Source organism: Patagioenas fasciata, chromosome Z (genome assembly GCF_037038585.1).
Source record: "Patagioenas fasciata isolate bPatFas1 chromosome Z, bPatFas1.hap1, whole genome shotgun sequence".
Lineage (NCBI taxonomy): Eukaryota > Metazoa > Chordata > Aves > Columbiformes > Columbidae > Patagioenas > Patagioenas fasciata.
In genome coordinates this window covers 76,294,942-76,307,626 of record NC_092560.1, presented here as the reverse complement: position 1 = coordinate 76,307,626, position 12,685 = coordinate 76,294,942, and the positions used below count along the sequence as shown (strand labels likewise).

Genomic DNA, 12,685 nt, shown 5'->3' with positions numbered 1-12,685 from the left:
CTTTGGGTGCCCTGGCCTCTGTGGGAACACCTGTGTGCTGCAGGGACCAGAGGCAGCTGCCTTTCAGAGCCCAGAAGATCGGAATCCTGCCCTTTCCCTGGACCATTTGTGCAAACAGCCACTGGCTGTGGCTGCAGCTGGGGCTGGCTTTGCTCTCAGGCTCTGCAGCCTGGGCCGAGCCTCTGTCCCCTTCTCTGTATGCATCCCTTTTTGGGGAAAAGCCACCAAAGCCCTCCAGGCTCCCTATGGGCATCTCTGGAGAAACTGTCCCTTGTCCTTCCACAGCACTGGTGACCCTTGGGGCTCCTTGAGCTCCTGGCAGCCTGGCGGCACCCAGCACTGTGCAGCATCCTCTCTGGAGAAGCTCTCCTGGAAAAATGAACCCCTTCCCTGGGAGAACAGGGCAGCTCCCGACCCCGCAGGGCCCCCGGGCGCTGTTTATCTTTGCACAGGAGATAAAGCAGCTGTCGGCCATCCCATTTCAGGGCTGGACAGCTGTAACTCGCCCTGGCCCAACCCATCCTACCGTGGCAGGAGTAGGGACCTCCCAGTGCCTGCCAGCGCCCTCTGCCCTTCCCTCCTTCCCCGCCCCCTCGCCCCCCGGGAGCATCAGTTTGTTGGTGTCTGGCCAACAATCCTTCCGAGCTGCTCCTGGGAAGATACAACCTGGCCCTATTTCAGAGGGACCCACAGGGCCATCCACCCCCCAGGGCTTGTTCCATAGGTCCCCATTACACAGGGCTCCAGCCTCCCCCCCGGTACTGTTGTACTGCACCCCAGGGTGCTGGCACCCATTGCACTGAGTTGTACTCCATCCCCTGTGCACCGGGGTGAGGAGAGAGCAGAGGAATGAGACAGATGTGGGGAAGGTGACATGATGGGACTTCTCTATGGCCCAGCAGGAGCATTTGGGGAAGCTCCTCTCCCTCAGGGCAGAAGGCGTGGGGCACTCCCTCAGGGCGGAAGACGTGCACACACAGTCAATGCAGCACCCAGGTTTGGGGGATGCGGCCAGGCTGGCTAGTGGTAGCACGGAGGTCTGCATGGGGTACAGCATGTCCTATCGCTCTGGGCTTGGCCACCACAGGACCTGGCTCAGTTCCTACTTAGAACCTCCAGTGACAACACTGGCTGTGGGGCTCTGCACAGGTGTCACAAAGTGTGTCCATGCTCAGGGTCTTCCTGGGGCAGCAAGCAGGACTGTGTCCCCTCTACCCTCCCGCTCAGCATCTTTGCGCTACCAGGGTCTGGCAGTGCTCCTAGCTGGAGAGAAAGAGAAATCCCCCAGACAAACAGCTATCGACGGCTGTGGTGGAGGCAGCACAAATAGATACTGGAGGTATAGACGGGCACGGCAGACAGTGGAGGAGATTGAGAGATACTCGGAGCAGAGAGATACCGCAGGAGGAATCAGGAGATAGATTCTGCGGGCTGATCAATACCCACTGCACGCGGAGGGACAGCAAGATAGAGCGAGCTGCAGAGGGAAGGTGTTTGGTGGGCAGCGATGTGCATTTGTTCTGATGATGGCTCTGGGGAGCTGCCAGTTGTGATAGCTTCAGCTGGGGCTGGGACGGAGCCAGACTCACAGTACAGGTGTGTCCTTGCCCTTCTCTGGTCACTGCACACGTGTTTGGTGTCCTTTGAGGTGTCTTGGGATTCCATGTGGTCTCTGGGTGCAAAAGGGTGCCTATCTGCTGTGTGTCCTGGTCACACCCTCTGGTCCTTCAAGGATGTCCCTGCCACCTGTGAGCACCTTGGATGATGATGCGTGCTTGGCTTGCATGTGGGCAGCTGGCAGGGAGAGAGGCAGCTTGAGCGTGAACTGTGGCTTTGGCATAGGGGCTGTGCTGAAGCTGTGCGATTGCAGATGAGTTCCCACCCCGCGCCTCAGTTTCTCCATATGAACCAAATTATGGCAAACTGCAGGGAGCTGGGTACATCAGCGTGGACACAAGCATGGATGAGGAGGAACGGGGAGGAAGGGGAAGAGGCAGCAAGAGCCTGTGGGACATGCCAAGTCCAGGACCCCATCTCTCATCTGCTGATCACTGGTGACGCTTACCTGCTTCATTACAGTCTGCAAACACCCGCTCTGAAGTGAAGGACTGCTTTTTGGGACCCCTGCATGCCTGGCACTGTCCCTGCTCAACACTGGGGTGGGGACAAGCCCTCCCACCACAGAAAAGCAGCCAGGGCTCCTGAGTCCCAACCCTGCTTCATCGTGGTGGTACTTGCCTCAGCCACCCCGTGCTGCCCTGTTTCTTGGCCAAGCACATCCCAGAGTATCCAGGGCTGGTGAACAAGGTGCAGCCCTTGAAGAAGCCCTTAACCTGGACAGGGCTGCCGGCCCTGCGGCCAGGCTGGGGGGGATCCCCCGCCCGTGATGGAGTTATTGACACGGGCACTACGGAAAACACTGCTGAGATTGTTCACACTAATGTTATTTAGCAGCAATATTTCCGTAATAAAAGAAATCAATGGGCAAGAGAAAAGACCTGTCCAGAGCTTTGATTTTCTCATTTTAATGGCATACTTATTTACTCCCACCAGCGTGCCCATCGGATTTTCATTACGCGGCCTTCGCTGTAAGTGGAGCAGTATTGATACGAGCTGCTGAGTTAGCGCCTTCCTGCATGGGCCAGCATGGGATTGCTCGTGTTCCTCAATAGGGCCTTACTACATCGCAGGGAATGGGCATGCCACAGGGCCAGGGCAGCCCTGTAGCCCACAGGAACACACACACAAACACACAGCCTGCCCACACGCATGTGTGCACACCTGCTGTCTGGCCCTGTGCGCACAGGCATGCACACACATCTACCTGTTTGTCCTGCCGGTCTGTACACACGTGTGCACTTGGACGGGGCGCACACGCATGCATGCACGCTCCTCTCAACTGCACATGCACACACAGATGCACATGACTCCCACCCACACATACGCACCTACACAAATGTCGCACCCACTTGTGCCTCAGCACTCACAGTTGTGCAAGTGCTCTGACTGTATGGACAGATGCCCAATTGTTCTACCTGTATCACATGTGCAACCCCTACCTGTTCTGCCTGTACACACCTGCAAACTGTTACACCTATTAATATACATATGCACATACCTACGCATGCCTAACTGCCCTGCCAAGACACACACACACAAAACCTTCCTGCTTGCACCTATACACACACGTGCATGCAACCTGTTTGCCAGCACGTGCACACACATACATGCACACACAGCCTAGATAACGCATGTTTCCTGCCTGTGCCATTCTGACACTGGAGGGTGCATGTGTGCGTAAATTTCTCAGGACTACAAACCCACTGCACCTGGGTCCATCTACTCACTAGGCTGCTCACCCAGCATTGACACCGTCCCGCAGAAGGACGGAGCCCCCCACAGACTCTTGGGTCCCCCATGGAAGCAGGGACCTGTCACCAGACCAGGCTTTTGGTCCCCAGCAACTGCAGAGGAGAGGAGTAACAGCACCATTTCTCACTGATGCCCAAGAGTGGAGATTGGCCTGATTCTGCCCAGCACTGCACGCCCTGGCTCCCAGGACCCTCGGTGGGATGATGCCAGCTTCCCTGGGGACATCAAGCTGTCCCCAGCTGCCAGCAGGACCCCTGTTGAGCCTGGAGCTGGATGGATCCAGCACCGTTCCTTGTGGCAGGGGCTCAGCATGCTCCAAAGACTCTCCCGGGGACCCGAGCTGGTGGGATGAACATTTTTATTACCGGTAGCTCTTTTCAGGTGGCAAATTAAGAAGTAGCCCATGTGCAGGGCTGCCAGTCAGCAGGATGGGGACAGTCTGAGGACTAGGAGGACTGACATGCTACAGGCCTGGTGGCCAGGGACACAGACGTTAGTTTGGCAACAGTACAGAGGTGAAAGCCCTCCACAGAGCAGAGAGCTCGCATAGGTCTGCCCGCTGGGCTGCAAGCAGTGTCCATAGCTGGGCTTCGTCAGGAAACCGCAGTGCTCCCCCGGTGGCCAGGATCTCATGTCGTGAGCCGAGTAGGTTGGCTGTCCCCAGAGGGGTCTCACAGCGTGAGGAAGCATTTTGAGGGGGGAGATACCATCCTGAGCTAGTACAGAGGTTCAGGCATGACAGACACCAGGTATGTGCATAGCCCAGAGGCCACGCAGAACGGGCTCTCGTTTAAGGCGACAGACGGTGGCTCTCCCCTTCGGGAGGGACTGCAGGGAGGACCATGGGGAATGGGACCCTCTTCTAGCCCCAGCTGTCCCCTGGGGCAGATGACACACAGAGGACCAAGACGGACCTCCAGCACAGAGGCTGGGCATCCCCTCACTGCCAGGGGGTCCCTGCGCAGATCCAGCCCTGTGCCAGGGGGACACTGTGTGCTGCCAACCCATGTCAGCAGGGCCAGAGCCACAGGAAATGCTGCCAGCTGGACTCAGTGCTGTCTGCAGCCCCGGCAGCCCGCCAGAGAGAAGAGGAACCTCTCATACAACCTTTACAGTGGGTGCTCTAGTCCAGCTCATCCTGTGCACCCTGCCCTGAAGGCATCATCCTCCTCCCAGTGTCTCAGGAGCTGCAGGAATTTTGCAGAGCCTGAGGACAGCCAGCTCCAGCCCCTTTCCTGCTGCATTCTGAGGGCACACAAAGGTGTTTGTACCCTGTAAGGCCACTCCAGCCCTGAGGGATGGAAAAGCACAACATGGCTCAAATCAAAAAGGGGGAGAGGCAGGTAGTAAAGAGGTCTGTGTTGCTGTGCCCACCATGGTCCCTCTATCCTGGCACCCAGCTGGCCCATCGGTAAGGACAGAGCAACTTGGGGCAGGCACAGGGGGTCTCCTGCTGCCTCTGATAGAGCCTGGGCTCGGGGAGGAGAAGGAAGAGAGGGGAGGAAGGCTGGGAGGAGAGGAGCCACCTGTGTTCAGCAGGGCGTCCTGGTGAGCCAGGCTTAGCAGCCCCAGGTGCTGAAGAAGGCATTGGCTTCCAGGAGCAGGCCCTTGGCGTAGACACGCAGGGTGTAGAAGAGGGTGACGAAGTCCTGAGTGCTGAAGAGGGTGTCAGCCAGGGCAAAGGCCAGTGTGGAGGGGATGAAGCCCCGGCCGTATTCCACCATCCAGGTGCCTGCGCTCCACTGCACCGACGTGGCCTCTCCTGCCTGGTGCACAATGGTGTCCCCTGTCAACACACAAAACCAGCACAGCTCCCAATGGCTGCTCCATGTCACACCCAAATAAGAGACACATTGGATTGGGACCTGCAAGGCTGACCACCCCAAACCCTCCCCAGTCTTGCTCACTTTTTTCTTACTGGCACCATTTGGAATGCTGGGATGTGCCCCTAGGGACACAAACTGCCCCATCCTGGGTTCTTGGCTTCTACCAGCTACCTGGAAGAGGCTCTGTGACAGTGGAGGACGAACCTGTGGAGTGGCTGTGCCCAAGATGTGGACACAGCCCGCAGGGTGCTGTGACTACTGCATTTACCTGGGTAGTAGATCTCACTTCTGGTGGTCCCCTCCTTCCACTGCCGGAAGGTCCCCGAGATGACAGTGTCGGAGATATCTGCCCAGTAACGACCTGTGGGAGGACAGACAGCACTGGCTCAGAGCGTCCCTGCTGGGGATGGCTTGGGATGCCAGGTCTGAGTCACGGAACAGCCCCCTGGGGAGAAGGATGCCAGCCCCTGGGCCTTGCCACACTGAGGAGCGCAGCCAGGTCTGGTACCCAGGCTGGCTGTGTGACTGGCTATAACTCACCAGCCCAGGCTACTTGGTGTCCTTAAGCCACATCACTTCCAGCATGTTTGGCATTTGCTCCCTGCTGAAGTACCAAGAGATGCAATGCCCACCACTGCCTGCCAGCTGGATGCAGAGGGTCCTGGCTACATGACATAGCATGCACAGGAACCCACAGGTGCTCCAGGACACCATGGGGACTGTTCCCCACATGGAAGGTGTTTCTCAACATTGTGCACCTCATTAAAGAAGTGGAACAGCAGGCTCCTGCCCCACTCACACCATGGACAGGGCAGCTACACCCAAAGAAGTGGAGTGGAAAGAGCTTAGAGAAACCCCCACCCACCAGTCCTGTCACCCTGCTTACCTGAGTGGCCACCAGTGTCAACAGCTGTTCCAAAGAGCAGCACATACTCAGTGAGCGAGGCATGCAGGAGGCACATGGAGCCCATCCACCCGCCTGCATTCACAAACACCCACTGCAGGTCCTCGTCTGGCAGGATGTGGCCTGGGTGCTTCTTCCGTAGCTCCACGATGATCTTGGAGAAAGCCAGCTCATGGTCTAGCCCTGCAGCACCCAGGGTTGCCATGAGTCCCTGGCATGGCACAAAGCCTACTTGGCCCCTCCCAAATCCCTTCCACAGCCACAGGGTCCCAGCACAAACTTGGAGAGATCTGCCTAGGGAAGATGTCTCCTCTCTTCAGGCTTCAGCTCCCATGGCTGTCAACTGGCCCCACTGTTTCCTGGTTGGTGATGGAGGAGTCACAGCACTGAGTGTTCCAGCCCTAAAGCCCACCCCAGGTGCTGGGCTATATGAGCAGGGTGACAGTGCTCCTGTCCTGGTGACATACAGCCACTCTGCTGTGACTGCACATCCTGTGCCCTATGGGGCCAGCCCTCCCCTCCAGCCCTAGTTGGGTGGTTGCTTCTGCTCCTGACCCACCTTGGGCTTGGTCCTCCGACCTGGCCCAGTCCCACCAGTGGGAGAGCTGCCCTAAACCCGGGTTCAGATCCAAGTGGCCTGGGTGATGCTGCTGCCCCAGTCCCCATCCCTCCTTCGCTTCAGTTCCATTCCCACACACCATCTCCCTCATGCTCCCCGTCCCCGTTCCCTGGTATTGAACCCTTCCCGATACCGGTCCTGCTCCCCCAGTCCCAACCCCATTCCGGCCATGATCCCGGCCCCCCCTGTACCGGATCCTCCTCGATCCCACGTTCCCGGTACGGGTCCCTTCCCCAGCCCAGGCCGCTTGCGTTCATCCCCCTGTCCCCAGTTCCGCTTCCCGCTCCCCGTCCCCCTCCCTCCTCGGTCCCGCTCCCCTCCACCCCCCGCGGCCGGTGGGCCCCGTCCCCCCACGGGCAGCGCGTACCCGCGTGGTGCCGGGCGAGCTGGGCGATCTCGGCGGGGGTGAACTCGTATCGCTTGGAAGCCAGCCAGCCCCGCAGCCCCTGCAGCACCAGCGCCAGCGCCCCCAGCGCCAGGCCGGCCCGCAGCGCCCGCCGCCCCGCCGCCCCCATGCCGCCCGCCGCCGCTCCGCCCTACCGCCGCCGGGACGGGGGGCCGGACCGCCCCCGCCGCGGCCACGCCATGCCCGGCCGCGGGCGGCCCGTGCGCCGGCGCGGCGGGGCGGAGCGGAGCGGGGCCGGGGCCGGTTGGAAGGGGCCGGTCCCGCGGGGCGGGGCTGTTGCTGCCGCCGGGGCTTCCGGGAGTGCCGCGGCATGGAGCCGTCGCCGGTGGGGGAGAAAGAAGAGGAGGGCGGCAGCTTCCGCGCTAGCGGTACGGCCGGGGCTGCCTCGTTCCGGACACCCGGCAGAGCCCAGCCGAGCCCCGGGAAGCGGGGGCTGCGGGGACCCTCCCTGACTACGGGGGTGGCAGTGGGAAATCCCCCCGGGCTGGTTCAGGGAGGAGGAGGTGAAGTAGAGGGGGGCAAAAAGTGGGGTGCAGACCCTCTTGTAGGGTTACTCGAGGAGGGGGCATGGTGGGTTGGGAGTACCCAGCCCGCGGTGGCCTGCACCCCGCCTCGCTCTCTCCCTGATGCCGCGCTCCTCTCCGTGCAGAGCACCAGCACGCTCGGTACAACCCGCTGCGGGATGACTGGGTGCTGGTATCGGCCCACCGCATGAAGCGCCCCTGGCAAGGGCAGCTGGAGAAGCCGCCACCCGAGGATGTGCCCCGCTGGGACCCCAACAACCCTCTCTGCCCCGGGGCCACCCGGGCCAACGGCGAGGTACCACCGAGGACCCAGGCACCAGGGTTTCCCCTGCTGTCCCTCTCTGACCCTGTCTCTTGCCCTGGCAGGTGAACCCCAAATATGAGGGCACCTTTGTCTTCCCGAATGACTTCCCTGCGCTGCAGCCTGATGCTCCCGAGCCTGGTAACTTCTCGGGGGAGAGCAGGCTACCAGAGACCCTCAGGCTCAGGTCCTGGTGGGACTGCAGGGTGTGCTGGAGAAGCATGGGTGCTACTGCAGTGCCGTGTACCTCCACACTCTCTGTCCTTCCCCAGGTGATAGTGATCATCCCTTGTTTCGAGCGGCAGCAGCGCGGGGTGTGTGGTGAGTACCGCCATGTCGCCGAGGCATCTGGGCTATGATGTAGGCTTGGCCCCATGGATGAAGCCAAACTGAGCCCACTCCCCTCCTTGCGCTGCCTGTTCTGTGCACACCTGCTCTCTGTTTTGTGGGTTTCATCCCTGTTCCACACTAACATGGCAGGGCCTTGGGGGTCCCCATGGATGCCCTGCAGCCCCAAGCGTTTATGTTTCCTTCACAGCAAGGTGATGTGCTTCCACCCCTGGTCGGACTTGACACTGCCCCTCATGTCCCTGCCAGAGATCCGGGCTGTCATCGATGCATGGGCAGAGCTGATGGCTGAGCTGGGTGCTTCCTACCCCTGGGTGCAGGTCTGTGGCTGGTGGGGGCTGCCCTTCTCACCCTGCCCCGGGGGGCTCAGGTGGAGGTGGGGGCCTGTGGCTGGGTGCTCTGGCAGCACGCAGGTTTGGGACCCTCCCAACTGTGTGTGGGTCTCCCATCCCTACCTTGTGTCCCCCTGAGTGTTTCCAGGGGGGTGTAAGGCTCTGGTTTCCTGCGGGATGCTTTCCTGGTGTGCTGAGGACACCATGGCAGCCCACAGAGGAACCATGGGTCTGGGACCTGCTGGCTGCAGGACCCAGAACCATGAGTCTGGGACCTCTTCCTCTGCAGATCTTCGAGAACAAGGGGGCGATGATGGGCTGCTCCAACCCGCACCCACACTGCCAGGTGAGGCTGTCCCACCTGAACTTAACAGCAAGTCCCTGTGGGTGACCTTACAACAACAAACCCAGGCGGAAGATGTGAATGAGAATCTCCCTGCCCTGGTTCCAACACTTTCTGCAGAGAGGATCCCCTCCATGCCTGACCTGTCATCTCCCCTCCAGGGGACTCTCCATTGTGGCTGTCACATGTCATGCTCTCCACCTGGTGGCAGCATGGACTTGCAGATGGGCAGCATCGCTGGGGCACCCCTGCAAATGCGGGATAGGGGTAGCCCAGCCCCATGCCCCTATGTCCCTCCCAGGTGTGGGCCAGCAGTTTCCTCCCGAATGAGGCATGCCTGGAGGACCGGACACAGCGGCAGCACCTGAGCCAGCATGGTGTGCCCATGCTGCTGGAGTATGCTGAGCAGGAGGCTCGCCGAAAGGTGAGAACATGGCTGCTGTCCATATTCCCTCCCTGGGAGCTGGGTATATGCTGGGATGGGCCCACCCAACTCCCAAGAACCAGGGCCACTGGGAGCACCCATCCCTGGGGCATTGGGACCATGCATGTCCCCATTGAGTGCTGTGTTCCGCAGGAGCGGCTGGTGGTGGAGAACGCGGACTGGCTGGTTGTGGTGCCGTACTGGGCCACCTGGCCCTACCAGACCCTGCTGCTGCCCCGCCGCCATGTGTGCCGCCTTCAAGACCTCCGTGATGGCGAGAGGGACAGTGAGTGGCTCTGCACACCATCAGTCCCTATCCCTCATCCTTTGGGCTTGGCCTTTGTTCAGAGACAGCTCTGCCACAGCTTTGCTGGTGCTGGAGGGTCTGTGTCCCCTTGGGGTAGGGGGTTGGTGATCTTGGCTTGGGAGTGGACTGTGACCCTCATCGCACTAGGACAAGAGCTAGGTGTCCAGGTGCAGGCTGTTGGGGGGACTTGTGTCCTTTTTGGGGTGATGAAGCACAACGTTCCCTATACTTTTCAGGTACTGGCTGTTGAGGAATGGGGGCTCCTTCTGCTGCATTGCTCGGGCTGTCTGCGTGGGTTGGGATGGGGTAACTGGGAAGTGCATCCTTCCTGCGTGTCACTGGTGTCCGCACAGGCAGGGGTGTTGAGCGTGACCCTCTCAAGCCTGGCGTGCTGCCTGTCCTTGGCGGGGGCTGCCCAGCTCAGGCAGTGACTCCCCGGCACTCCCCTGCAGGCCTGGCCTCCATCATGCAGAGGCTGCTCATCAAGTATGACAACCTCTTTGAAGTCTCCTTCCCCTACTCCATGGGCTGGCACGGTGAGTAGTGCGGCCAGGGGACCCCCTGGACCCTCTCAACCGCATCCCTGTCCCCTCCGTGGGGCTCATGCGGTGGCTGCACCACTGGCAGGAGCCCCCACGGGCCCCTATTTGGAGGAGGACTGTGGGCACTGGCAGCTTCACGCTCACTACTACCCACCGCTGCTCCGCTCCGCCACCATCCGCAAGTTCATGGTGGGCTATGAGATGTTGGCCCAAGCACAGCGGGACCTCACCCCAGAGCAGGTGAGCACAGCTGGAGTGGGACAGTGGGGAGACAGGGTGTCCCATGCTGGGGCTGTCCCTGGGACTGAGCACTGGCTGCCCCTTATTCTGTGTCCTGCAGGCAGCTGAGCGCCTGAGAAACCTCCCCGATGTGCACTACAAGCAGAGGGCCAAGGAGATGTCATGATGGGGAGCAGTGGAGCCAGCCCTTGGCTCTGCCTGGTGAGGCCAGAGAGAGGTGTCAGGTGGGGATGATGAGAGCTGAGGCCTGGGAGCTCATGTCACTTGTGAGCTCTCTGGTCTCCCAGTTTCTCCTGAGCCTTGTTGCGGCTGGGCCCGACTTGCGGACTGGTTTTGCCAGTTCACGTTCCCCAGTCCTAATCTTGTGGCATCTTCATGCAGGTGGTGCTGTTGCTTCTGTCTCCTCTCCCATCGCAGTTTGTGTCTTCCGCCTCCATAGTGTGCTCCATTAAAGGGCTTGTCTTCGTTACCAGTCCAGTCTCACCGGTGGGAATGGGAGGGGCACAGCCTCCATGGCCAATAAAACCTGGAATCAAAGTATCTTTGCCTGTCCCCTCGTGGCTCTTGGCCTTGAGGGGGAGGTTTGAGGGCTCTAGTGGGGAACCCCCGCTGCTGCGAGGAATAACACTGGGGGCTGCAGGGGGTGTGCTGGCAGCCCCATGCTGCTTGCTGCTGTTCTTATTTCTGCGTTGCCTCCTCTTCCTCCCTGGGGGGAGCTCTGAGCCTGTCTCTGAGCGCTGCAGGCTTGGAGAGGGGCAGGAAGGAGGGAGAAGTTGATGCCACTCCAGGCTTATCCAGCTCTTGGGATAGGGCTGAGGCCTGACAAACTTGCTGCATGGAGGCTGCGGGCTGGGCATGCCTGGCCGTGACTCACACAACTGCTCCTCTTCCTCCTTTCTGCCTGGGCCTGCCAGGTTGCAGCACTCACCCTGCCCACTGTGGGTACTGGGGATGTGATGCAAGACGGTCAGGATGTGATGAGGGGCTGGTTCATTGCTAATCCAGGGGCTACTAGGGAGTCCAGCTCTGCTCATGGTGCTGCTGCCCCTTTTCCCCTTCCCTGTGCCCACCCAGGGCGTGAGGCAGCAGTGTCCTGGTTCCCGGGCTGAGCTGGGAAATGCTGCAAACAGCTCTGTGCTCTCCCCCCACCTGCAGCCCATTTCCCTGGGTCCATGGAGAGAGTTCCAGACAGTGATGCCCCACAGCTGATGAGGAGGATGCCCAGCACATGGAGCTGAGTGCTCTTTGCCATTCCATTTTTGCATGAATATATTTCTGGTTGTCACTAAAGAGCCATTCTCATAGCTCCTTAACAAGGCCCCTGTCCTGGTTAAGTCTATGAGTGGGCTCCTGGGGGCTGGGAATATGTTACAAGGAGTGGAATGCTTCCTCCTACCTCAAAGACCACAGTTTGTGGGGAGGGTCTGGTCCATGGATCCCTGGATCCCTACCTATGGGACTGGGGCAGGGAGAATGGCCAGTGTAAGGCTTGAAGCTGGGCTGGATGCGACCCTCTTGATGCTGGCCCCATCGTCCTCCCAGATCACCACATTGCTGAGCCCATGAGCTGTCCCACCATCTGGCTGCAAGGGCTCCCTGGATGCCCAAAGGTTTTGGAGAGGAGACAGAGGGTTTTGGGGTGACCCCTGAGCTTGGAGCCATCATTGCACACAGCATCCCCCTGTGTGGCATAGAGGGTGCTCAGCTCAGAGTTTGGCCTCTTGCAGACTGATTTCTTCCCTACTGTGTCCACTTGGGCTCTGTGGCCATTCCCATTACAGCTTGCATCCCTTTTCATCGCAACAAGTGCCTTTGCACCAACCTCCGAAATTCACCGGTCTTCCCCAAGGCCCTGGAAAAGTGGCAACGAATTGGCTTAAATGTGGGAAACCAGATTGGGGTAATTAGCCACTGAACCAGTTGTAACGAAGCTAGTCATCTCCCTGCACGCGTAGTTAGCTCTGATTTAATAGCCCACCGGCTCCCAGCCTGGGCTGCAGCGCCTCGGCCCGGGGCCGTAAATGAAACTCGCAGTAAGTCAAGCGGTATTAAACTTTACAATCGCCGTCTTTAAAAATGAGACTCTCTCTCTAATAAATCAGAGCAAGTGAGATTGTAAATATCGAGGCAGGATCCATATTGCTTAATTACACAACGCCTAATGAACAGCCTGTTTGTTGTGTTGTGATTTAGGATG

At 59.7% G+C, this 12,685-nt stretch overlaps 2 protein-coding genes across 3 annotated transcripts; one reads left to right on the top strand and one right to left on the bottom strand.

Annotated features, from left to right (window-relative positions):
* Window positions 1–4,791: 4,791 nt before the first annotated feature.
* On the bottom strand, window positions 4,792–7,251 carry SIGMAR1 (sigma non-opioid intracellular receptor 1). The gene is made up of 4 exons (XM_065861567.2): window positions 7,089–7,251; window positions 6,085–6,285; window positions 5,467–5,559; window positions 4,792–5,158 (listed from the first exon to the last, which is right to left on the bottom strand). Exons 1-4 carry the CDS (start codon window positions 7,234–7,236, stop codon window positions 4,932–4,934), a joined length of 669 nt encoding a protein of 222 aa, XP_065717639.1. The 5' UTR covers window positions 7,237–7,251; the 3' UTR covers window positions 4,792–4,931.
* A 118-nt stretch (window positions 7,252–7,369) lies between these two features.
* GALT (galactose-1-phosphate uridylyltransferase) lies at window positions 7,370–11,028 on the top strand. Of its 2 annotated transcripts, none has more exons than XR_010653170.2 (12): window positions 7,370–7,495; window positions 7,777–7,946; window positions 8,018–8,093; window positions 8,225–8,273; window positions 8,491–8,620; window positions 8,922–8,978; window positions 9,277–9,399; window positions 9,553–9,685; window positions 10,159–10,242; window positions 10,334–10,488; window positions 10,589–10,712; window positions 10,870–11,028. XR_010653170.2 is itself a non-coding variant. In XM_065861014.2 (12 exons), exons 1-11 carry the CDS (start codon window positions 7,438–7,440, stop codon window positions 10,652–10,654), a joined length of 1,101 nt encoding a protein of 366 aa, XP_065717086.1. In that variant the 5' UTR covers window positions 7,370–7,437; the 3' UTR covers window positions 10,655–10,689; window positions 10,870–11,028. The 2 variants fall into 2 exon arrangements, 1 of the variants encoding a protein (XP_065717086.1); XM_065861014.2 differs by having other exon boundaries at window positions 10,589–10,689.
* The last annotated feature ends 1,657 nt before the right edge of the window (window positions 11,029–12,685 follow it).